Here is a 26733-nt window from a genome sequence, read left to right as displayed (position 1 = left end):
AGGAGGGAAAACATGTTTCTTTAAATGCATTCACTTTTCCTAAGGGGTTTAATAAAGGTAACTCCTTCTTGATTGAGGCTGAAATGGGGTGGTTAACTCAGAGGTTTTTGGGAGGGCCAAGTGTATAAAGCCATACTCCCCACTGGATAGAGGAATAAAAGGAAAGAGTGGATTTGCAGGGTAGATATAGCTGGGAGGAGGAGTTTGGGCATAATCCTACTCCCAAAATAAGTTAATACATAACTTCCATTTGCTAGTACGGGCCATGCCTGTAGAGGCTGAAATGTGGAGGTGAACTCAGAAGTTTTTGGGAAGGAGTTCAGGGAGGCTTAAGATTGTTTATGGAGCCGTACCCTAAAAATTACAGGAGTGCTAGCCATTACAGAATGTTCAGGTTGAAAGGTAATTTATTTGAGAGTTTTGATGGCATCCTGGTGCAAAGGGTCCATGAATGAACTGCCTTTGATAAACTGGTGCATAAGTGAGTGCCTTGTGAGACTGTAGAGGAATAGCATTATCTTGATTAAACTGAACATCTTTTACTGATTATGATTGTGACAGAAGTATACAGTGGAGGAGGATGGCATAACTGGTAATTCAGGTCCTCAAATGTGATGCAGCAACAAAGGGGTAGCGGTTATGCAACACAGTAGAGTCGTCAGAGTTGATCTCAAAACAGCTAAGGCTGGTGGGAAATGGATTAGTATCTATCTATCTATCTATCTATCTATCTATCTATCTATCTTTACACTTATATAGCACCTTTCTACACAGGCAGACAAACACGCACAGTGTACTCTCGACCAGGAATGACCGTCCACCTGGAGGACCACATCGGGCACTAGGATTTCACCCAGGACAGAGTGCCAATCCATATCTGGGCACATACACATGCACTCACACAAACAGACATTCATTCATATAAACACCAGAACAGTTATTAGAGAAGCCAATTAACCTACCCTCCATGTTTTTGGACTGTGGGAGGAAACCGGAGACCCCGGAGGAAACCCACGCAGACACGGGGAGAACATGGAAACTCCACAAAAATGCGACATGAACCCAAGATCCCAGTGCTGACAGGCAAACGTGCTAACCACTATACCACCCAGTAGCTGCCATGATGTTATCGAATAGTACAGCTTTTATGAACTGAGATCTCCTTAGTTGGCAGGCATGCTCTGATGATGCTGTTCCAGTGGCATAAATGGAAGTGAGAAATGGAAGGGCAATCTAAAGGAATGAAAGGTCAGGTAAAATAAGAAGCTGCAGGAACAGCGAGAAACAGAAGGCAACTTGTCGCATGGGATTGAACACTGAAATAGACAGAATCTGAATGGTGCTGAGGAGCTTAAACGTAGTGGCAGGGTATAAAGTTGACTCAACAATGGCAGAGATGTCTAGATGGTGAAAAGAAGGGAAGAGTGAGGAGGAAGAAAGGAAAGGAGAGGGAACAGGAGGAGCAGAGAGGGCTGCGTGTGAATGGTGCAAGGCAGTATTCCGAGGGAAGAAGTCATGTCAGAATTAATGCTTTAACTTGCTGCCAGATTTCTGTTCCAAAAATTCAATCATCTTGGTGAGCACTGTGGGTGAACTAGAGCCCAGGTAATGTGGAGAACTGTTGCATAATCCAAATCTGTTCAAAGGCAGCTTAGACAGCAAAGACAAAGCATCAAGGCTAATGCCTTCCAGCTCAAACACAGCCAGTTTCTGATGTCATTGCATTGTTGTGGCAAGAAGAAGGTTCCCTTCATTAGCAGAATGAGCAATGGGGATGCCATAGTTCTGGAGCACCGTGGCTGTTCAGCTGGAGAAGAAGGAATGGGAGGCTTGAGGCCATACACCGCTGGCAGAGGTAGAATTGGGGTATTACTCTAGACGCAGGTCCTAATGGGAGGAGAAGAAGCAGAAGAAGCCTTCGCAGTTTGGCCAGAGATGGAGTTCAGGGGAGGCTCAAAGCTGCATGCGAGCGATGGAGGCAGATGCGGGGGTTAATTCGGAAGGCCGGTTGCAGTGGGAGGAGGATAAGAAGGAGAAATCAGAGGCTATGCGAAGATCTGGAAAGCGGGAAACACACACTGACAATGGAGGCAGTCATGGGGGCTCACTGTGGATGCCAGTCGCAGCAGGAGAAGAAGAAGCAGGATAAGCAGAGGCTGCGTGGGAGCATTTGGGCTGTGGAACTTGGAGTGGTGGAGAAATAACCTGAAATTCTGAATAAATTATAGTTTAAATTGGTTTCTTTGGGAAGATAAGTACTTTAAGCAATTTACACAAACCTTCATAATTTTCTCACAAAATTGACACTTGAGTTTGTAGTGTAGTTGTAAAGTAATTTAATCTTTTTTTGTTATTTCTTCTAAATAGAGTAGGAAATATCTCTTGGATCCTACATAAATCTCATGATTGTTATCTCTCACACGCCTGCTTAACCACAGCATTTCCATGACACGCCGTGCAAATTTAACCGAGTTAACGCTGTCAGATCATAATCTGTCTGTGTTTGATAATAATCTGAAATGGCAAGTGGCTTCCAGTCACCGGCTGCAGTAACCCTATAACCTTCTAACTCTGATTTTGATTTACCTTATGTATACATTCTGTATACATTTTAAATAAATGGGTTTGTAGTTTTACTCAGAGAAACAGAAGAGGAAAATTGCCTTTTGCACCCAACTTGCGTGTTTGAATTTGTATAAAGTAACCCACTCGTCAGAGAAAAGACAGAGCTGTTTCTCTGCCACATTTTAAATGATGTCACCCCCACAGCTCCATTTGAATCAGCAGTGTTCTCTAGTTTCATAATTAAAAGACTGAAACTGTCTTGAAAGACTGAGTCTGAAACACTAGGTAGTAATACTGATATTTCGTACCCATGCTGACTCAGGGCTTAGTGCCTTAGAAAGCAGCATTTTGACATTTGTAACATTGTTGCATTTGAACCATATCTGAAAGGCAGCAATACCAACATGCTAATGTTAGTTATGGACTAGGGCAGCAATTGGTGAATGATGAAAATGGCATACAAAACAAATAAGTGAAAATGGAGAAACCATCCAATGAACAATTCCCCTTTCTTCAATTCTGTTTCTTAGTTCAAGTCAACCCCCTATAGTGCTTCTGTTCAGACTTATTAGTCAGACTTAGTAGTGTTAGATAACTCTTAAGGCTTAATCATTTTTATTAAGATTGTGTTAATTAAAGCTTTGGTGCTAAATTATCTGTTTAATTTGTTGGATTTATATTACTAAGGATACTTTCCTAATTAGAATAAAGCTTATTTAGTTTGGTTTATTTTCTCTTTAGGGATAACTTTAATAGAATTTCCTTTATGTAACTGGTTTAGTCTATTTTATTTGTATTTTTAAGTTACATATATATATATATATTCCGGTGCTTGTGTGTATATAATGTAAATAGAAGCTCTTTCAGTCTTATTTTCTGCTACTTAACCAGTACATAGTGATCTCAAAGAAACAGTTAAAACTATGGGTGGCTTACTTTCTATTCCAAGCAGCAGTCACCTGAAAATAGTTTTGTTTCACTACATCCTGCCATCTGCTGGTGATGCACTACCAATGTATTATTTAAGTTGAAATAATCATTCATTCATTCATTCATTCATTACCTGTAAGTGCTTATCCAGTTCAGGGTCGTGGTGGGTCCGGAGCCTACCTGGAATCATTGGGCGCAAGGCGGGAATACACCCTGGAGGGGGCGCCAGTCCTTCAGAGGGCAACACAGACACACACACACATCTACGGACACTTTTTGAGTCGCCAATCCACCTATCAACATGTGTTTTTGGACAGTGGGAGGAAACCAGAGCACCCAGAGGAAACCCACACAGACACAGGGAGAACACACCAACTCCTCACAGACAGTCACCCGGAGTGGGAATCGAACCCACAACCTCCAGGTCCCTGGAGCTGTGCGACTGCAACACTACCTGGTGCGCCACCGTGCCGAATACACCCTGGAGGGGGCGCCAGTTCTTCACAGGGCAACACAGACACACACACACACACACATTCACTCACACACTCACACCTACGGACACTTTTTCTGAGTCGCCAATCCACCTACCAACGTGTGTTTTTGGACTGCGGGAGGAAACCAGAGAACCCGGAGGAAACCCACGCGAACACGGGGAGAACACACCAACCTCCAGGTCCCTGGAGCTGTGTGGCTGCGATACTACCGTGCTGCCCTGAAATAATCATACCATACTCAATTATTAATAATAATAATTATATATAAAAAAATATATATGTCCATCCATCCATTATCTGTAACCGCTTATCCAATTCAGGGTCACGGTGGATCCAGAGCCTACCTGGAATCATTGGGCGCAAGGCGGGAATACACCCTGGAGGGGGCGCCAGTCCTTCACAGGGCAACACACACACTCGCGGTCACTTTTGAGTCGCCAATCAACCTACTAATGTGTGTTTTTGTACTGTGGGCGGAAACCGGAGCACCCGGAGGAAACCCACGCAGACACGGGTAGAACACATCAACTCCTCACAGACAGTCACCCGGAGTGGGAATCAAACCCACAACCTCCAAAGGCCCTGGAGCTGTGTGACACTACCTGCTGCGCCACCGTGCCGCCTAAATATATATGTATATAATAATAATAAATAATTAATTTTAATTGATACAATTTTGTACTTTATTGCATTTAAAGCCAATAATTTTTGGCTATAGGAACTTTTCTGTCAGAACCTCACAGCATTTTGCCAAAAGATCCTGAGTGAGAACCCAGTGAGCTAGGTTTCTGTGCAGCGGATTCCTCCAGATCATGCTTCTCTACAGAGATTACAGGTGTGTTCATAGTTGAATGTCTGCAACCATGATGGGTTCACCATAATGTAACAGAAATCACTAAAGATGATATGATGTGTGTGTGTGTGTGTGTGTGTGTGAGAGAGAGATGCCCTATTGTTGAACTGGAGCCCTGTTCAACGTGTCTTTCTGCCTTGTGTTTATTCTCCAGACCTGCCATATCCTTTATCAGAATGAAGCAGTTACAAAATTGAACGAATTAATGTAATAGGGCTACTGTTCTTCCTGAAGAGTAAAATTAGTGAAAATATGAATGGAGAAAAAAGACAACCAAGCAAAAACGGTTAACAAAATCACAGCTTTCGCTCCTTGCTCCTGTGCACTTGCTTTGAAATCAGCTGTGTGGCTCACTAGTGAGGTAACAAAGGTGTTGTTTGTTCCTTGTGGTATTGTCACAGGTATGTCACAGATATTTAATTAAGACCCCAGACTTGTGTTAACTTAAAAAAACAAGGTAGAATATATACTTTGTGTTGCACTTCTTCTGGAAGTTGACAAAAATGAAAGTAATAACAGTCAATAATCTGCTTGAGAAAATGCTTTTATTGAAATAGGAAAAAGGCAAGTGCTTTGATTAAAGTTTGCTCGCAGACTAAACATTTTTGATGATGGACTCGATCCAAGGAAGGAAGGCAGAGATTCTGGTGTAAACATTGGGCTTCCCTGGATTTTCACACACTTCCTCCCCAAAGGAAACTATGCCCATTGCTGTATTCCCACATACCAAAGGACCCCCAGAATCACCCTGTTAACAACAAACAAATTTTTATGAATGTGATGAGTAATTGTGATGAGTATGGAGAATGTAGTCCAGATCATCATTCAAAGGGCTCCATGACAACTGACTGAAACCTACAAGTATAAGATGTCCTAAAAATTTGCTTCAATGAAAAGAGGTTTGTATACTCACAGTAATCCCAAAATATTAAAGTTTAAGAGAGCTCTTTAAAGTGCATATATATGCAGGTCTTAAGACAGAGAGTAGTAGCGGCTTGCTGGTGGTAAAGTGACATATTTTGGAAAGTCCATAAATAGGTAGACATTCACAAAGTTAATATGTTATCTATCTATCACAGCATATTGAAGTAGAAATTAAATTATGAATATGGGCTCAAAGGGCAGACATTTTGACTAATTTTGAAGAGTGACCTTGCACATGGGCACTTGAAAAATGTGAACCATAACTGCAATTACACCGTGACCCTGTAGTTAATATACTCATGGCAGAGAAAAAACAAAGACACACACACACACACACACACACATAAACACACGCAAACTTACTTTTCTTTTTTCAAAGACTTTTACATTCACCACTGAATGTTAATACAGACTCTATGAAGGAGTAAGAAGGCAAATGCAAATATTTTGGGCTCACTTAACCTTCCTCAGTACATCTGAGATGGTAAATTGTGATTGAAACATTCGAATGATCTAACAGCATTAGTTTAGTAAAAAATCTAGTAAAAATCTCAAACATGATTTCTTTGTGGGTCTCCTTTATAAACTATTCTTTTTCACAGATACAGTTTTATAACCAACACATTTACAAAAATATTGTATCAAGGGGGATTTCTCATCATGCACAGTGCTCCTCTTTACTGTTTAGGGTAACTGTTTACTGATGATTAATGTGGGCAGTATGGGCCTTCAGGGAGACTTAGGTTAAAGCTCGGTAAGTCATCATCACACACTTAGCCCAAACACTGCAGTGCTCACTTGCTCCTTTTCTGCACTAGTGCCGAAGATTGCTGGTCCCTCATATAATTTATACAATCGACAAACTTGTTCTTCTCGGTAAGGTGCATCTACAGCTGAGGGTTGTTAGAATAAGCATTTATATATTTCATTGCATGTAAAATCATGGATAGTAAATTATTGTACTTTTCTTACCTGACATGTTGCAGGAGAACTTGCACACACCTTACTATCAGTTACAGGATAAGTAGAATTCCACTGCTTACTGCACTGTATCCTGTCTGTGATAACAATGTGTGTCTCCATAAGACGATTACTTAGGGGTGTATTGCTTCCTTCTCTTCCCCAGCCAGCTACGCTGCAGAGTGTGTTGACTGGGATGTCCTCATGTGTTTGATCAATGGAGATATAGTTCACTGTGCGGCTCTTTTTGACAGCTCCATTCAACTGTGGGAAGATCATTGTATGCTCTATTATCAACAAGCCGGAAAATTGAGATTGATAAACATTTGCCTGTTAACTGACGGAGCTGGGCTTTAGCATAAACAGTAGAATATTATTGTAAGGATATGACTGTATTCAGCCACAGTAAACATCGGTGTGGTTGGTACTGATGTTGAATGATTAGTTTAGATCACAAACATCACTCACAATTCATCACAGCATATCACGCCTCAATATTTGGGTGATTTTGTACCCCTTTAGCTGAAACTTGGCATAGAATATGGTGCACTTGTGTTTGTTTGTGGCTATTACAGAGTATCACATTTAAATCACAGTGCTTTTCTTTTCTTAGCAAAGAACAAGGAAGCATCAAAGAATTAACAGTTGCAGAGTGCAATTCACTTTCAGCAGTCCAGTCTTAATAATAATAATAATAATATTACATTGCATTTATATAGAACTTTTTAGGAAAGCACATATAAAATATTAAAAAGAACAAAGACAATAAATACAGATAGTACAAAACAGCACTGATAACAATGTTGAGAAAAAGTTTCCACCCAGTGAGCAGCACCAAACCATGAAATCAAACTGGTACAGTTACAATGTAATGGAGATAGATTTACTAGCTGGATATAAAATGTCACTAGCTGGTGCACTTTGGTAAATATTACCAGCATTTAGTGGCAATGTTATTGGCACTAACTGGAGATGAAGATAATGAAGTGCCAAGGTCAATATTGCAACTGTAGTTTGTCTTTTTTACAGTCCACATGCTGCATACAGAGATCATCGGTCTATATTAGCAGCTGCTACTGGCAGATTTACTCGTATCCGTTTCTTTTCTCGTATCCATCACTTTCTCTTATTCTCTTCCTCACATCCTCTAAAGTTGCTGTAGTGTGTGGCAAGTTTTGTAAAACATCACACAGTTCCTGCTAGACTTATCCTGCTCACCTCCATGAATAATTACATAGTACATAGGGATTCTACTGTGCAAATCCTGGATTAGCTACTACAGAGGCTCAAATCCCCCTATTACAAGTCAGCGTGGCATCACAATGATTGGAAGGTAGTTTGAAGGTAATAAAACTACCTAGTGTTGCTGGCTGAATAACATTTGTTACAAAAAACATTTCAGTTCATGCAAGTTTGTTGCAACCAAAATGGCTCCCTATTAAATTTTAGGGCACCAAGACAAATTTGAAAATAGGTTGATTGCATTAAAATATTTGCTGTTAAAATTTGTGTTAACATGATTAATGTGTTAACACCATTCATTAAGATTCATGGTATATTTTGTAATTCATTCATTTATTCATTGTCTGTAACCGCTTATCCAGTTCAGCGTCGTGGTGGGTCCAGAGCCTACCCAGAATCACTGGGTGCAAGGCTGGAACACGCCAAGGAGGGGGCGCTAATCCTTCACAGGTTGACACAAACACACACACACCTGCAAACACTTTTGAGTCGCCCATCCACCTACCAACTACCCGAAAACCTCAACCCAGCTTGGGAATGACTGTCCTAAATTTATTTGAAATGTTTCAGCATTACTGTTTACCTTCAAAAGCATGATATCATTGTCCAAAGTTTCTGGATTGAACTGAGGGTGGAGATAGTAAGACTCTACTTCCATGCGGAGGAAACCTTCTCTGTTTGACAAGTCATGAGCCCCCACCACTACAGTTAACACCCATCTGGAGTTTAGAGAAAACAGAAGAGATACTTTTGAAACAATTGTTAAACAATATATATCATTGCACACAACAATCATAACACTTTAGACTTAGCCTTGTCACCTCTAACCCACCAATGATTGGATAGGAATGGAATACGAAGTGAAGCAAGCAGTCAGAACAGTTAAAGGCCTAAAGAAGAAAAAGCATAGCTCCATATCTCACACCGATGGGAACACCTTGAACAAATGCTCCTAAGGGGGGTAACATGCAGAGAAACAGAGGGACTCCAGTGTGTAATTTTAGAACTACAAAGTTCTCTTGTATGGTCAGTGGGCCTGATAAAATAAGTGTAGATACAAGACAGATGTTCCTAATCCAGTGTTCAGTCAGTGTATATATTCTCTTTGATGTAGTTCTTAAAAGCGAATGACTACATGAATTATTTACAAGCCAGTTGGTTCACATCTAAAAAACAAAATGGAAGTAAATATTAAATTACTTGTCCTATTGTGCAGAAATGAACAGTAGGAATCATTTGCTACATGTTGTCACCCTGATCAGAATAAAGCAGATACAGAAGATGAATGAATTGATGAACTGTAAATAAAAATCTTACCCTTTATAGCAGTGCGCAGCCGTCATTACAAAGTGATTTGACACAAGGAAGCCACCACATTCATGTCTATCACCAATCTGGATGGAAACCATGTAGAGTCTGGAATCGTCTCGAGTCAATTTGCCGTTCACTATACCAACATTAATATTGGCTGAAAAACAAGAGGTTGAGATACTTTCTGTAAATGATGCAAATCAAAGGCAGAACTCAGGACACATTTGGTTGAATGCAGAAACTGAAATCCAATCAAATATATATGCAGTATATAATACATTTGATAAATATACAATTTTTACTGTGTGATGTAGTTTACAGTCCAAAATAGGCCAAAATAATGCTGAATAACCCTATGCCGTGTGTCAGGAACGAGGGGCGGATTGAGGGAGGCGGACGCACTCGCTAAAACACAGCTTTTTAATAAAGGAGAATAACAAAACAAAGGGGTACATTAACATAACGAAAACAAACAGGGAGCTAACCAGACTAAACTAATCAAGGGGAGCTAAACAGGGCAAACGGGACTGACAGACTAAAGAGAAAACGAAGGAACGAGAGAGGAAAAGAAACTACGACACGAAACAACGACTAGGGAAACAAACACGGAGAAACTGTGGAGACAGACGGACAGACTCGAAAACACGACCGACTAGACATGAGAAATGTGAAAGGTGAAATGAGAAATGTACGACAAACAGGACGTGACACAAGACGGCTTAAATACAGACACAAATGAGAAACACCTGGACAGATAACGAGGACGGGTTAACACATGACACGGACGAGGAGGCGGGATGAGGGCGGAGACAAGGACATAAACAAAACATAGCCATGTGCTAAAAGCATATGGCCGGGGACAACAGACATGACAGGACGAAGGCGTGACAGATGCCCCCCCCAAGAACGCGCAACTCCCGGGCGCGTACTCCTAAACCCCCCAGGAGCTGGCACAGGAGAGGGCACGGAAAACAAGACAGGACAACAAACCAACGGGTGACAGGACTCAGGAAAATACGGGAACAGACACTGGAGCTGGGGACACAACAGGACCGAATATCTGAGACGGGACATGGGACATGACAGGTGACTGACACAGGGAGGTAACAAAAGACTGGAACGAACTGGACATGACGGGAGTGGACACATGAGACTTGACAGGGTTTTTGACATTGGACATGACACTGGATGGAAACAGGGACTGGACAGAAGACGGGACAGGTGACAGGACTTGGTGCTGGGACTGGACGGGAGCAGAGACTGGTGACAAGACACTGGACAGGATAGGAACGTTAGACTGGACAGGGGTACGTGACTGGACAGAAGACAGGACACTAGACTGAAACGGAGACGGGACTGGAGACTGGACAGGGGATTGAAAGGGAAACTGGACCGGAGACAAGACAGGTGACTGGACATTGGACGGATACGGGAACTGGACGTGAGACAAGACAGAGGGTTGAAACAGGGACTGGACAGGACTGACAGGGGACTGGACAGGAGATGGGACTTGAGACAGGACCGAGGGTTGGAACGGGGACAAGACAGAGGGTTGAAACGGGGACTGGACCGGAGACAAGACGGGTGACTGGACATTGGATGGATACGAAGACTGGACATGACTAACAGGGGACTGAACCGGGGGTTGAAACATAGACTGGACAGGGCTGACAGGGGACTGGACAGGACTCACAGGAGACTGGACTGGACTTGGTAAGGGAACAGGGACCAAGACATTCAGGGGGACAGACACGAACACAGTGACAGGGACTGGGACAGAGACAAAAGCTGACACGGGTACTGGGACAAGGACAGAGACAGGAACCAAGACTGGGACAGACAAGGGAACCAATATAACAGGGGGGTGCCCAGGACTGGCTAATGTCTGTGGGGCAGTCTGAGGAACCAGCCTGGGCACAGTTCTGGGGATCGGCCCCGAAGTCCTTCAGGCCGACCTACGGACATGGACAGGAGCGGCCGTAGCCACAGTCGCGGGGACAGGAGCGGCGGGTGCCGCCATCGCGGGGACAGGAGCGGCGGGTGCCGCCATCGCGGGGACAGGAGCGGCGGGTGCCGCCATCGCGGGGACAGGAGCGGCGGGTGCCGCCCTCACGGACACAGGAGCATGTGCGACGACGTCCACGGAGGCAGAGGAATCTGCGCCGTCGTCCACGGAGACTGGAGAACGTGCGACGACGTCCACGGAGGCAGAGGAATCTGCGCCGTCGTCCACGGAGACTGGGAAACGTGCGACGACGTCCACGGAGGCAGAGGAATCTGCGCCGTCGTCCACGGAGACTGGGAAACGTGCGACAACGTCCACGGAGGCAGAGGAATCTGCGCCGTCATCCACGGAGACAGGAGAGGCACGCGTCGCGCTCTCGAAGACAGGAGAGGCGCGCGCCGCGCTCTCGAGGACAGGGGCGGCTGGAGGCGCTGCGTTAATGAAGACAGGCGCGGCCGTTGGAGCCGCTTTTACAAGGACAGGAGTTCGTGCTGCTCGCCGGGCTCGTGCTGGAGCTGTAAAGGGTTTAGGAGGTTTCACAGGTGCACCCATTAGATCCCCTCGAGGTGCGCCCCTGTTAGCCTCAGACCTCAGAGCTACGGAGGTGAGGCTAGCAGCCCCTACCCTTAACGCCCCCCAAAAAATTTCCCCGGAACTGAGGGGGTAATCCCCCAGCGAGGGGGGGACTCCAGCACGCTTTTTCTGCCGACTCTTACGACTCGCGCTGGCGTAATCACTCGATTCACGAGCTGCCTCCTCCTGTAGGCGTTGATTAACGCTGGCGTGTATCTGCCGGAGCCGGCTACTCCACATCGCAGCCCTGTCGAACATATTTTCTGTGCTAGCTGCGTCCTGGTGGTCGTACATTCTGTCAGGGACGAGGGGCGGATTGAGGGAGGCGGACGCACTCGCTAAAACACAGCTTTTTAATAAAGGAGAATAACAAAACAAAGATACATTAACATAACGAAAACAAACAGGGAGCTAACTAGACTAAACTAAACAAGGGGAGCTAAACAGGGCAAACGGGACTGACAGACTAAAGAGAAAACGAAGGAACGAGAGAGGAAAAGAAACTACGACACGAAACAACGACTAGGGAAACAAACACGGAGAAACTGTGGAGCAGACGGACAGACTCGAAAACACGACCGACTAGACATGAGAAATGTGAAAGGTGAAATGAGAAATGTACGACAAACAGGACGTGACACAAGACAGCTTAAATACAGACACAAATGAGAAACACCTGGACAGATAACGAGGACGGGTTAACACATGACACGGACGAGGAGGCGGGATGAGGGCGGAGACAAGGACATAAACAAAACATAGCCATGTGCTAAAAGCATATGGCCGGGGACAACAGACATGACAGGACGAAGGCGTGACACCGTGTGGTCCGTTTAACTGGGGTGCCATCTGCACTGTTCAGCAGTATAGGTGGAACACTCCGAAAATAATTTTGGACTGTTTACAATAATATCTGCTTCATGTCTCATGACTATGAGGGAAAAAAAGGTTTGTCTCAAGCCATTATAGTCTAAAATGTTCTCACACTCCTAAAATAAAATCCATTCTGTTTCTTCATTATGAATATTTAAAATAGTGTCAAATATTGCTGTGTCTTATATTTGCCGTATTTACAATTAATTCAAAGTATGGTTCCAGAGCAGTTCTGCTAAGCTAGCGAACAGTTACTGCCTTGATGATGTCAGATTTTATTCCCTATTCTCAAATTTCATTCCCTATTCTCGAGTTGATACCATAGTACAGTTAGTTCTGACGCTGCAATGTGATTGGTTGAGAGATTCCATTCCAGGTGTGCAAATATTGAATGATAATAGCACTTCAGCCGAAACTCTCCGGGTATTACGCCGCAAAATACACATACACTCTCAGAAAAAAAGATACCAAATTGTACCTTTCAGGGTACAAACACTTGTCACTGGGGTGGTACCCTCAAGTGGACATCTTCTGTACCTTGAGTAGAGGAACTTAATTGTACCATATAATATTGTACCTTTTAAGAGGCAAAAATGTACCTTAAAGAACAAACATGTACCCTACAGTAATGGTACAAAAATGTACCCCCAAGAAAAGTTACAAATTTGACTCGTTAGGGTACAACCCCAGTGACAAAGCCATTTTGTTCCTTTAGGGGTCAAATCTGTACTTTCACAATACACCATTTTCTTTTAGGCATTAAAATTACAGAAGATAAACTTGCAATTTTTATTGATTCAACAATACATTTTAATAACTTATTCCATACTTATCTATTTTTTTTGTTTCATTACAGAATACAATATTAATAATAATTTTTTAAAAATCACACATTATTGGCCATATGGCCAAGAGAATCATTTCATTTGTATGCAGTAAAGACAAAAAACTAATAAAACCAACTACACAAACGTTGTATTGGTTTTAGTAAATCAGATAAAACCAGTCACTGCAGTAAAAGTTGCCATTAAACAGGAGCTATGATAAATACATTTGTTGAAACACCAATATAACACTTTGTTTTAAATTAACACTAAAATAGCAGTTCTAATAGGCCCTTTAGTGAAGCAAATGGTTCTATATAGAACCCTGAACATTTGAAGAACCTTTAGCATGATTCAAGGTTTCTTTGCATCATGAGAGGGTTCTTCAGACAGATGGAGAATGTGTGATAGATAGAAAGAACACTTGAATCACACTAAATGTTCTTCAATGTTCAGGGTTCTATAAAATAACTATTTTCTTTACTAAAGAAACATAGGACCATCATTTTTATTCATATATCATTCATTAAAGTGTCCTTTAAACATAGCTCAGAAACAGTAAAATATTGCAACACAACACAGCAAACTCTAATCCTAAAAAGGAGTGGACAGCAATATTGTTTTATCAGTTCACAAGGTTTGAACATTTTTTTTTTTCAGCAGGAGTATCTAGGGTTCACATATAATCTGTCCTCAACAGTGTATGTATCAAGTGCCTGGTAGTCAACCTCATCACCTGGGGAAAGGACAGTCCAGTCAGCATCACATTTCACCCAGTATGAATAATAGTGATAACAGAAGGAAACTGGAATTAACAACTTTCCACACAATGCCCAGTCTGTGTCAATGTTAACAATATACTTAATTTGAAAAAACAACGGAATTTCTTCTGAGTGCATATGGCCAACAGCAAACACATCTTTTACACAGTACTTTACATTGTTAATCACAACTTCTGTTACACGCTGGAGTGTTATATCTTCAAAATTTACATCACTATACTTCTCACACATACTGAGGGACTCCTGTACAGCTGAAGGCAGAGCTCTAAACGGTATGCTCACACTATTTCCAGTAACTTTCTCATACTCTCCTAACATATTAACAGAAGAAAACTCCCAGCACTGCTTATACTGATGACGATTACTTAAAGTGGAGGAAATGTTGACAAAATTCCTACAATTACTAGCTACTTGTTTAAAATACTGATGCTTGCCTTCAAATCTCATACACCACAAGGATCGCAAGGGCCCATATGACAACATCAGGCGAGAGTAATGAATCAAATAATGACATTTTGGCGTTATAACATTACCAAACTGTTCTTTCATGCCTAACAAAAACTCCGAAACTAACTGGTCAAGAAATAGAAGACATTCTTTTTTAACAGATGGGGCCATGACAATGTCAGCAATCTCACGACATAACAAATAGATGCGCCAATAGCTACTATCTTCAGGGATCCTGTGTGCTACTAAGAAAGGAATCAAACGGAATAAACACCATTTCTGTGAAGCAGATCCTACAAAACCAGAACCCTGAAGCAGTTTTTCTGAGAGAGGTACAGGTTTGTTGGTTCTATCATTTTGTTCAAACGACATTTTCATCAGCTCTTCATTAAATTCTTTGATAGTTATGTGCTTTTCCTCGTTAGCTTTACTTAAAACAAGCCGTAACACCAATGGTATTATACCTTCTAAAAAATCATGCATAACATCTGGTGGTAGTGATCTTGTAACATCAAAGTAGTCCAACTGGTCAAAAGGACAGGCACCTTGAACTCCATATGTTGCTTTGTCTTCTGGATTTTGTTCTATGCACTCTAAATGGTATCTGTGGACATCAGTGTTTCTCAGAACAAATTCAGATTCACTGAATTTACATTTAATGTCAGAATGAGTAGCCATACAGTACCGACATATTCTTCCCACATTAAAGGACATGCTAAACCCACCTATCATGTGTGACGAAAGGTTATCAGCAGATATAACAGCCACTGCTGCTTGAACAGCTTTATCCACCCCATTAACACTTACACTAAACCCTTCAATTGCAAGCTTTTTAAGATCATTTAATAACGGTTTTAAAATATCTTCTAACCCAAACTGTTTAACATGGCAATAGCGAACAAGTAAAGCTAAATGAATATGTTTAACCTGTGAGCAATACTTTGGACCCATATTCCCAACAGTATAATAAATTGCACAAAGTTTGTGCTTATTGCGTTTGGAGCCTAGGGGATTACACACTTCAAATTCATCTTCATAAAAATGTAACCTAAGAGCTTGGGGGTGGTCTGCAAAGAATTTGTGTTCCCTAAAATAAATGCCATCCCGATAATCTGTCAGAACATATTCATCCTTTTTACTTTTTAGCTCAGTTTGCAGACAGTCCCAAACATCTTCATGAGAGCAGTATTTACTCAGCACATCACAAATAGGAACATAGGAATAACTTCCAACCTTATGACCACTTGAGTCTCTTAGCATGTACTCTACAGGTTCAGTCATCTCAAATTTTGATTTACAATACTCTTTAAACATATATGGCGACCTAATATGTTTCGAAGCCTCTGAAAAAAAGTCAGGGGACTGTAGAACTTCCTGGAGTTCAGAACATGCTGCAATATTAAAGCCATTTTTCTCAAGGTGATATGTGAGAAACGCATCATAGTTCTCCTTAAAAAAAGTAAACAAAAAATTAACATCCTCAAGTAATTCCTGCTGCACGGACTGTGGAAAATGATTCTTCTCTCTGCATTTCAAAATGAATGAAATAAGGTTCTCTCTAAACTGCAACAACAGTTCATTCATATTTGGAGCTGGAGAAGGACTTGCAACACCTTTAGATATTTCCTCCTCATTAACTGGAACCTGTGACTCATCTTCAGTATCTAATGGTAATACTGTGTGCTTATGGTTGCGGTACACATGTCGTCTAAAAGACTCATATTTTGAAAATATTCTTGGACAGTCATTAATGCCACAAGTTATTGTAAAATTTGCTTCATGCGCATGAATAAGACCAATATGCTGAATTAATTTAACAAGCGTAAACACCCTCCGAGAGCATTTGGGACAGCAAAACGGACGAGGAATGGTTGGCAGGGATTACTCTAAAAGGTTGATTAGTCTAGTCACTGTTGTAGGCAGAGGCTTGTCCCCATTCTCAGATATTTTCAGTACATACTTCTGAATGAACACCAGAGTATTCTTCAAATGAGAAGGGTATGCCATGTTGAACACATAATAAGCACAAAATGCTGAAAGAGCGCCTTCATCCACACCGCTAGCTCGGCAGACCTCCAAACCATCAACTTTGACCACTGCAGTGACTCTTCTAGTGAAGACAGATGTCCACTCAGTGACGTCTGGTACCTGAACTGTTGGATATGGTGATGATGGCTCACCCTAAAAGAGTACAAACACTGTAATTGTTTTTCAGTCAAAATTATACATAAAAAAATAACTGTGCAATCTATTTTTCACAATACCAACTATATGTTTGGTCAACAAATGCTCCTAGGAGGCTTTTACACCTTCCCAAAACATGGAACAACAGACAAAGCTATGAAATGAGAGATTATTAAAATTATATTCTTTTAACTTCTTTATAAAAAGTAAAGAGGAAGGGGGAACATAAATGTGTTTTATAATTTTGTAATTATTAAAAGTTAATTTTGGTTTTGTAAACTTTTAAGCATGGAGATCACAATCTGTATTTGACTTAAGAACATGCATTTCCTGAAGAAAAACTTAGTGATTGCACAGATTAAGCTATTATTTTACTGATATAGAATGATACATCAGACAAAACTGGAGGTAAATAAAAAATCCTTGACACAAAGCTTGGAAATTCTAACAATTTGATATTCATATCAACCACCAGTAAAACAGTGTAAAAACATTACCTGAATTTACAAAGCATAACATCATATACAATGTCATAAAAGAAAAGAAACCACCTCACCTCTCCAAGCATGATGTAACTGTCAAGTTTCTCCCTAAACAAGGCCGGCAACATCAGAAGGGCAGCTCGGAAATCAATCCCTAAAAAAAGTGCATCAATTAAAACAAATGATAATAAAAGTAAATAAATTAGGTATCTTAAAAAATTGAGATAAAGACTACATTTAAAGAGCCCTTACCCGGAAGATCCTCAGTGAGTGCATCTTCTCTTGCTTCTTTGTGCAGTTTTGCTAAGGGTGATTTTCCTTGAGCCAGTCTAAGCACACTGGACACAATAGGGTCAAAGCCAACTTGAAAACGGCGGCACACATTCATTGCTTTATGAAGGCGACCCATTTCCTGATGCAACTATAATTAGACAAACAAAAGAAAACTAAATCAGAAGTTAATCATAGATTTTAATAAACATTTTCAAAGTGCTTTATGAGCAACTAAACATTTAGATAAACATTAAATAAGTTTATACTGACTCCATGTGGACTTCTAAGAAATGGGTATTTGTTGACGGCATCCTTCACAGTCATCCCACCAGCAATCTCATTCCTTCTCCAGACAAATGTCCTTCTCATTCGCTCTTCTACAATGTGAGCATCTGGCTGTGTCCTTCTGTATTGGTCCTGCAGGACTTTCACATGTCTGTCTATTGAGGTTTCATCCTCCCCAATAGCATTAATATCCTGGTATTACACAGACAGAAATAAGTGAACTGACAACAAAATGCAATGTCACTGACCTATTTTCTAAGCCCTTTCAGTTTCATATTTTCATCTCTTGCATTGAGATCAATAACAAGTTCAACAACTGGTTCATCTGAGTCTGAGTTGAAACTTGAGTCACTAGGGAGCAAGCCTGAGAGGAGCCTTGAGTCTTTAGTAGGTAACCAGCCATAAAATACCCTTAAGTCTGTATCCCTGCATGAAGTAAAAGCAGCGTTTTAAACGAAACAGAACACACCAACTTGTAATGGTTGGTTAGTTGGTAGTTTATCAAGGTCATAAGCCAGTTGCACATCAAAATAGCTAACCCAATTAAACCGTACATAAATTGCAAAAGAAGTGTGTTCCATAAAATACTAAAACTAAAGCTAGATCTGACAACCTGAAGATGTTTTTCATTTTTTCATCAAGCACTTATTACTGCTTGCAGTATTTCATTTTTTGACAATCATCCAAGTCATTTATAGACAAGTTGTAAATTAGTCCACACAAAGCCCATATCCAAGACACTGACTTTACTTGTCTCCACCTTTCGCTACAATTAATTGTCTCTGTTCAAGAAATTAGAGAACATGTGTCTCTCACCATGGGCCTCTCAGTTCGTTTGCAATTGCTTGCTTCAGGTTGGTGGGGTTTCTTTGAATGGCCAAACCTCTGTTTAATTCTTTTAACTTCTTCATCATCTACCAGTGGAACCCGCTCAAATTTGAACTTCCGTTTCAGAGACATGTGCCACGTGTGCTGTAAGAAAAGAAAAATGTGCTTCCAAACTGAATTACTCAAAAACAAGTATAAAAAAAATACAAGTACAAGATTAAATCCACTACTAGACTTAACTCACATATCCATTCCCCTCTTTGTCCTTCAGAAAAGGGTACTTCAAAATCAGAGCTTTACATACTTGCACATACTCATTTGTAGATGGATACCTGTGAAGCATAATTTAAAACTAAACAAAGGAATTCAAGTTTATAAACTGTAGTGAACTAATAACAATAAGACCTTAGACTACTTAGTGTATGCTAAAATACCTACATGCTGTATTGAGCCATGCTCTCATACAGAGTTCTTATAATTTTGTGGCGATCCGAAGACACAATATTCCAAGCCTCTTTTTTGTCCAGTTTTGTCTGAACAAATCTAGGGAATGTTGGAACAACAAAAATGGCAGGAAAAGTGGCTGATGGCCTGTAATAAACAAGAAAATAACAGATAAATCACACTCTGTACATGGAAACACACAATAGGTATGTCAGTCTTTAAAAACAAATCCCAACTGCAAGCTGTGATATGTGAAATTTGTGTATTCATTTTTTTTTTTTTTAAGTAACACTACTTTGTTGTTTCCACATTTTGCTGATAGATGTTGTATTTTTACCATTTTTCCCACCCCATCAACCAATATTTGTGGTTCATAAATACAAATAGATTTACAAACACATGCCTTGGTCCAACTGAGGACTGCAAATGACTCTCTAATGACACTGGTTCAATGGTTAAAGTCACAATTTCCTTTGACTCTTTTACAAAACGGTGAAATTTAGCTTGTTTTTTGAAAGAGCCCTCGAAGAGATATGAAATCATCGACTCCGTGAGACCACAGTCAACTGCTTCTCCATCTACGTCATTGTCTATCATGGGGAAAGAAAAAAAACTTAAACAAACAGAAATCCTCAAACGTTTAAACATAAACGATATTTATGACACCATGGGTAAACAACACAAACAGACGGATCAAAATGATATTTCTGGGTATCTGCTAACATCTATAGAACTAAAATCAAAATTTGACTGACACATAGCGTTTAGGCTAAAATGCAGCTTAAGCAAGCTACAGAACAAAGCCTATTGTGCAATTTATTAAGTGAGTAAATAATTAATATAATCATAGTTCTATGTAAATTAGCCCTTGGTTAGCCACAATCGTATATTTAAGTTAGCTATCCTATTTGCTATTGACAGACCTATGGCAAGCCAATTTAGCCTAAAATGACATCTGTGATACAAGTCCTAACTCCATTTTTACTAGTAAGAACTCTAGTTCAAGATCCCTCTAATGTAGTTTACTAGTAACAACTCCCATTTCAGATATCAATTACAACATTTTTTACTAGTAAGAATACCGACCTATGTATCCATAATTAAATTCTGACTAGTCACCTTAACAGGAGGACATATCTTTAATGTAATTCTGTCTAGTCATAATTCTCCATTCACTTACATTGAATTTCACCCTCATATCCGTAATTACATTCTTACTAGTAAAAACTCCAATTAGAGATATCTGCAATTATCTTTTTACTAGTACGTTTTTAAAAAAATAAAAGCGAGTCAAATGCTCAGTTCAATATTAGGTGTGTGCTTTAATAGGCTGTATTTGAAAAGGCGCAGCGCTGGGGGCAGGTGCTTACAGCAGCTCTCGGCGTTTTCTTTCAGGAAAGCGCAGTGTTAAACTGTATTTTTTAATAACTTTACTGATGTGAGGAACGGCCATGATGTTTTCCTTCCATTTCGTCTTCCCGTGTCCGGAATTCTCGCTGTTTCTCTCTTTAAGCTTCTCGATTTATATTTCTTGGGGTTGGTCTCGGCTTGTTTTATCGCGTTTCCGCTTTGCACGTTTTGTAATAAAGCCAAATTGCTCGCGTCTATCTCTAGCCACTGCTTACGTCCAGTAAGCAGCTGAAACTAGGCTTTCATTACATTGATTTCACAAAAGACTGGGAGATGGAATTCCCTCTGTCGGTTGAACACCGCGGTGGAACCCCAGTCCTTCTCCCTTTCGCCACCTTCCCTTGCAGACGGCATATGTGTAGCCCGTTACATATTGTAAAAGAAAAACATTTTAATAAAAACTCAAGAAACATCTTGAGTAGACGTCATTTACTCGTGAGAACTTTTCAGTTATTAATTCCTTAATTACAATAACATTTTCTAGGTTATCTGGCGTATAACCTCTTGCTGCTTCTTGTACCTCAGTTTACTGGTCTAAATAAACGTAGCTCCCCCTCCCCCGCCCCTGAACGCTCTCCCCTCAGTAACGTTTGTTGCCGCCAAAAATATTTCAAAGCTCAGTTAAACACTGAAAACAGCAAAGTTATTTTTAAATATAATTTTAAAGTACAAAGCTTTATTTTTGATAAAACTGACTGTTATTTAATCTTATATCAACTGAAATGTTGTGTGCTAACATAGAACGGGAACGGTATCTGTTATCACTAAGCTAACTTGCTATCGCTATCTATCGCTACCTTAGCTAGTGATAGAATGGCTCCACTTCGGGTGGATAATGTAAGAGAACCAACCAAAGACCGCGTGGCAAAAACCAAACAAGCTACCCACATTTTTACCGCTAAGTTTGGCTCATTCGCCAATTAAATTAACTATTACTACCTTAATTCTCAAATTCTAGAACACTTTGAAGTAATATTAAAAATATAATATGGTTACATTAGCACCATGAACATTGCACAAAATACACTCACCTTTGAATTTATTTGCCTCCTCTTCAGTAACATCGATGCCAAACTGAATTAGCTCCTTAATAAGATCTCCAGTTGTCAGCGTCCTGAGCTCCATTTCCAGAATATTCCAAAAAGTGATCTCGCAGTGCTATATGGCGAATCACTATTACATTTCATATCCCTCCGCAAAGCGGGAGTGAATAGGTTAGAATGTCTATCCGCCAAAACTGCTGATTTTTATATAGGTCCATTCTGTTATTTGTGTCAATGATTAGCTAATAGATTTTTGTTTAGAATATTTTTAAAATGAGATTTTTCTATTTCACCATATGTTAATTTATTTATTAATAACTAATTCAAATGATGTGAATTAAGTGCCCATATAAAGGGAATTTTCCTCACACCTTAAAGATGAATGTAGTATAGAAACATAATCTAAGTAAGCATCTCTACTGTTCACATACTCTCCATAAATGAAAAATTAAGCAGAAAAACAATTCTTGTTGAATTAAATGTTTTTGTGATGTTATGAATGCCAACACACACACACACACACACACACACACACACACACACACACACACACACACACGTATATATATATGTATGTATTCACATTTATCTCTGAATGTATATTGAATGTAATGTAAAAGCACATAAATAATAACAAACTTCATTAAATAAATAAAATATATTAAATAATATAATATTGGAGTGATATTCAAAGTTTTATGTATATGAATATTTTAAAATATGTATTGCAGTTATTTGTTTAAAGATGAAAATTTGCAATAGAAAGGTACAATTATGCACTAGCACTTGAAATTTTTATAAATGTACCTTTCTTATTTTTCAAAGATACACAATTAGACCTTAAAGACCACCATTGTACTTGGGAGGGTACAGTTACATTGTTTGTACCTTAAGGAACAAAAAGGGACCTGAACAGTACCTTTTTTTCTGAGAGTGTAGCAAGAGCATGGGCAGTTTTAAGACGGATGTGGGGTGCCTAGACTTTTTCAAACAACAATCAACTAGTTTGGTTTCTATTTACACATCTAATTTTGGATAAAATATTAAACAGTTATGGCACAGTGGAACCCTTATCTGTTATCTGTTTCTGATTTGTAAAGAAAAAAAAAATAAATAAATAAATAAATCACAACGAAAATGTCTGTGTGGGTTCTGTGGCTGAGTTCAAATCAAGTCAAGGCACATCTTTTATTTTACTTTGGTTTACAAGCTACAGCCACACTCCAAAATACTCACTTTCATGTCAAACTGAAAAAAAAAATCATTTTCACCTGTATCATTTATCATTATGATTTGAACCCACTGTAAACAATGAATAAACCATCAAATCCTTTTGCTGACTCTATCAGTTTATCTTTGGCTCTGGCAAAGTCTTGATTTATAACAAAAGCAGCTCTGAACAATGCAGCTTTGGTTTCCATCAAAAATGTTGCAAATGTGGCCCAGCTCACTGGACAGAACCAAGGTTAAAACGTCCTGCACAGGACTAATTCAAATCCAGAGTTCTTCAAAAAAGGGCAAAAGGGAAGGTGTGAAGGAATGGATTTATTTACCTCATGGAAGGTTGATAAACAAATCATTTTTTGTCTTCTTTATTTTAAAACCTAATAATAAACAGTAATAACAAACTGTAGTATAATCTTAATAACTGTATATACATGTATAAATACACTGTAAATATAAAGTGACTTATTTGCACTGGTACTGATTCTTCAATTACAAACTCTAGTCCAACCTTCACGCACACAATATCACAGCACCATGTCAGTGTCACTAAAGCACTAAACCGTCTGCAGAAAGTATCCAGAGCCACAGATGGACTACCATCAGTAATTGTAGATCTGCAGAGTGCTTCTTTATGGTCAAACAAAACATAGTTTTTCTTACTCAAAAACAAACTCCACTAAATAAGTATCTTAACTTTACTCTTAACTCTGTATTCAGCTGAATCTGTCACAGGATTAAAGTCATTCAGGATGTAGATGTACAAACATAAACTGAAATAAAATTTTAGACACATCATGGCACATGAAAAATGATCTTACCAGAGTGGCTGAGGTTTGGCAAAAGAGCAGCCAGCAGGAGCATAGAGAGGAGAGCCATGGTGCAATGAGGAGAGTTTGTGATCTGCTAGGAGAGGAAGAGGAGCTTAAATAGCCACGTGGGTCTGTGTATCATGGTTTCATGTGTGTAAATTGCATACAAACACAACGCAGTGGAAAGAATTGTAACCTCAAAAACCTCACTGTCCAGTCAATTGAAAAAACAACAACAACAACAAATACTGAGTAGACATAAAACATCCCAACATTTTATTAACATAAAGATAGTTATTAATAAGATGGTTTCTGCTGGTGTTGAAGGTGATACCCCATTTTGTATGTTACACCAATGTTTATTCTGTAAAAAAGTGCAGTTAGTAAAATCAAGCAAAGATCTTTTTAGTGATAATATATAACCAAATGTTTTGACCATTTCTCTTAGAATATGATTGCACTGAGCCACAATAGTCATTAAAGAAGTCAGGTACTGAAGTTCAATGAGATGTTCTGGATCACAAAAACTCTTTAGCAAATGCTGGAGGAGCAAATATTTTATTTTTTTTTTTTTTACTTTTTTTTCAAGCATCCCACGGATCATGACCCAGGCAAAACAAGTGTTTACTACATTATAAAATATAACTAACATAACTGACAATATTTAAAATTAAGTTCTCCATTCCACCTAGGGTTAGAAGTCTCATTTCTTGTTTGGAAATAAACACAAAAATGTCAGTATTTTCTCTTTTAAAAAACTATGATAACATCTGTATTACTTTAATGTGTAGCCTATTTTGGTGTCAAGGTTTAAGTAGATGTTTATGTTTGATGCTATTTAGTGTTATCTGATTCTATTAAAACAAAACAGGTACACTGCACCTGGAGAGTGCTTTAATTAAGCAAAATGCAAAGACCTCTGGAAGCAACAGCCACACATTTCATTGTCTCATTATTTTCACCCTCTTTTCAGGGAAAACCTCCTATGTACACATCGACACTGTGCCCACTGATTAGCACAAAACCTACTAAATATGTTTTAAAAAAACCTATCTCTGACACTCCACGACACTGCATCTGGTCTTGTTAAGAATAATAATAATTTGGACATATTTGTCATGCATGGGAGAAGGTTATGTTAAAAATAAGTTGATAAGTCTTGCAAAATATCTGCAACACCTACAGTTTGTTATCAGTGCTAAAACAAATGGCCACAACCCCAAACACGTACACAATTACAAAAATGGTTGCAACATAACAACACTTATGGCTGCATAAGTCACACAATTTCATGCTCATTGACAGACAGACAGAGTTGAGTGATTTTTCAAGTTCATTATATCTTGCAAAAAATTCAACCTAGATTAAAGGTACAATTATGGATATATATCTTTACATGTACAATATTGTACTTAAAATCCAGTTTTATACCACATAGCTTACATTCAATTCCCTTTTCCAAATGCACTCACAGGGACTAGATTGCAAAGTGTAGCATCAAAGGGCCCTGTCTAGACTTGATTTTAAACAAACTCATTCTTCATTATCTTCACTTCACTGATACAACATTAAACAGACATACTGTGAAAAATACATTTTTCAGTGCACTTATACATTAATTTGGGTATATGGAGACAATCAACACAAAAACTTTTAAAACAATCCAGTCAGTCTTTGTGTTACTTTGTGTAGCTACTTTAATAGCTACTTTGTGTTGGTCTATCACTTAAAGTCTCAGTTAAGTACATTTATGTTTGTGGTAAGGTAACAAAACGTGAAAAGTTTCAAGGCTATGAGTACTTTTGCAAGCCACTGTAGAAGGCAATGCTAGATTTGTGTAAGAGAGAGAAAGACAGAGTGTGTGTCCCCAGCCCGTCTTTCAGGTGTGTATTCCTCTAAAGTGTGTGTAGAAGAAAGGGAGTGAGAACATCCTTCAACTGACTTAGTAATACCTGCATTTTTATTTCTTTTACAGCTCTCAGGGCCCAGTGAACCATGTGCTGCATAGCTACACTTCACCCTGATGAATGTGTCCATAATAACAGAAACAATGTTGCATTATATTAGTTATTATTAAGTTCCTAAACAACTGATTGTATGGATACATATAAATGATTCTCCTTTACTTGCAAGTACTCGCAATACTGCATCAGTGATCAGCAAACAATTACTGATAGTTTTTAAGTATCTAATTATGAATACAAGATCAGTAACTTTACACATACCTGTTGGGTCACAAAAATAATAAATAATAGTGGTGTATAAGTAATTAGTGCTTCATTAAGGTAGAACAGTGTAAGAAACTAATGCACATGTTGAAGATATGGCACCAAGTACTTAAACTTATCCTGTTATGTGTAAGCACGTAGTTTTGTGTAGTTTGTGTATGTAGGTTTGGGAGATTTTTCCAGGTGTAGCTTCTTCCTTGAATCAGTCTTGAACAGAAGACCAATGACCAGTTATAAGCTAGCTGTTGACTAACACAGTAGTCCCCAACCAGTTAATTGCGACTGATAAAATGGATCTTCCAGATCCTGCAAGTCTGTTGGGACCAGGCAACCTATCCAAATATTAAAGGAACCCTAAGGAGGCGAGAATGGACTTTCTCTCTTTCATAAATGGCAAATTAATCCCACACCACACAGTCTCAAAAAAAAGTAACTTGAGGTTCTTGTTTGATGTGTGGAAAATGGGTCACAAAGCAAATGTTAATGATTGGTAAAAAGGAGTGATTTTATTTGGGCGTGTTTAACAGTTTGCATGCAACCATGTGTAATCTGGTTATACTTGAACACTTCTACAGAGATCTAGATCTAATTAGGTCAGTGGTTTTCAGACCCTGGGTTATAAGCCACTGTTGGATCCAGGGGTAGTGATGAGATAAACAAAACTCAGAGCTAGAAGAAACTGTAGATAAGAGGTTGGCAACAAGCAGTTCTGGTGCTTGTTTTTAAGTTAAAGA

The 26733-nt window shown here is 39.5% G+C and overlaps 2 protein-coding genes across 2 annotated transcripts; both read right to left on the bottom strand.

The window, feature by feature from the left end:
- Positions 1-5380: 5380 nt before the first annotated feature.
- LOC136672082 (mast cell protease 1A-like) lies at positions 5381-23860 on the bottom strand. The gene is made up of 5 exons (XM_066648025.1): positions 23781-23860; positions 9289-9439; positions 8555-8690; positions 6742-6993; positions 5381-5593 (listed from the first exon to the last, which is right to left on the bottom strand). Exons 1-5 carry the CDS (start codon positions 23836-23838, stop codon positions 5441-5443), a joined length of 750 nt encoding a protein of 249 aa, XP_066504122.1. The 5' UTR covers positions 23839-23860; the 3' UTR covers positions 5381-5440.
- Positions 13285-21819, bottom strand: LOC136672081 (sterile alpha motif domain-containing protein 3-like). Its single transcript, XM_066648024.1, has 9 exons — positions 21724-21819; positions 19686-19872; positions 19277-19429; positions 19083-19170; positions 18827-18982; positions 17996-18202; positions 17705-17873; positions 17527-17606; positions 13285-16967 (listed from the first exon to the last, which is right to left on the bottom strand). Exons 1-9 carry the CDS (start codon positions 21815-21817, stop codon positions 16668-16670), a joined length of 1434 nt encoding a protein of 477 aa, XP_066504121.1. The 5' UTR covers positions 21818-21819; the 3' UTR covers positions 13285-16667.
- Positions 23861-26733: the final 2873 nt, after the last annotated feature.

This window comes from Hoplias malabaricus, chromosome 16 (assembly GCF_029633855.1).
Source record: "Hoplias malabaricus isolate fHopMal1 chromosome 16, fHopMal1.hap1, whole genome shotgun sequence".
Lineage (NCBI taxonomy): Eukaryota > Metazoa > Chordata > Actinopteri > Characiformes > Erythrinidae > Hoplias > Hoplias malabaricus.
Note: the sequence above shows the minus strand (reverse complement) of the source record. Positions and strands in the feature narration are given on the sequence as shown.

Coding starts and splice junctions, on each gene's coding strand:
- LOC136672081 (XM_066648024.1), bottom strand. CDS start 21,817: ATGGAGCTCAGGACGCTGACAACTGGAGATCTTATTAAGGAGCTAATT. Junction 19,430..19,685: donor CAGTCCTCAGTTGGACCAAG/GCATGTGTTTGT, acceptor TGTTTATTACAG/GCCATCAGCCACTTTTCCTG. Junction 18,983..19,082: donor ACAAAGAGGGGAATGGATAT/GTGAGTTAAGTC, acceptor CTTTTCTTACAG/CACACGTGGCACATGTCTCT.
- LOC136672082 (XM_066648025.1), bottom strand. CDS start 23,838: ATGGCTCTCCTCTCTATGCTCCTGCTGGCTGCTCTTTTGCCAAACCTC. Junction 9,440..23,780: donor GCCAAACCTCAGCCACTCTG/GTAAGATCATTT, acceptor CTTGTTTTTCAG/CCAATATTAATGTTGGTATA. Junction 5,594..6,741: donor GTTCTCCTGCAACATGTCAG/GTAAGAAAAGTA, acceptor TGTTGTTAACAG/GGTGATTCTGGGGGTCCTTT.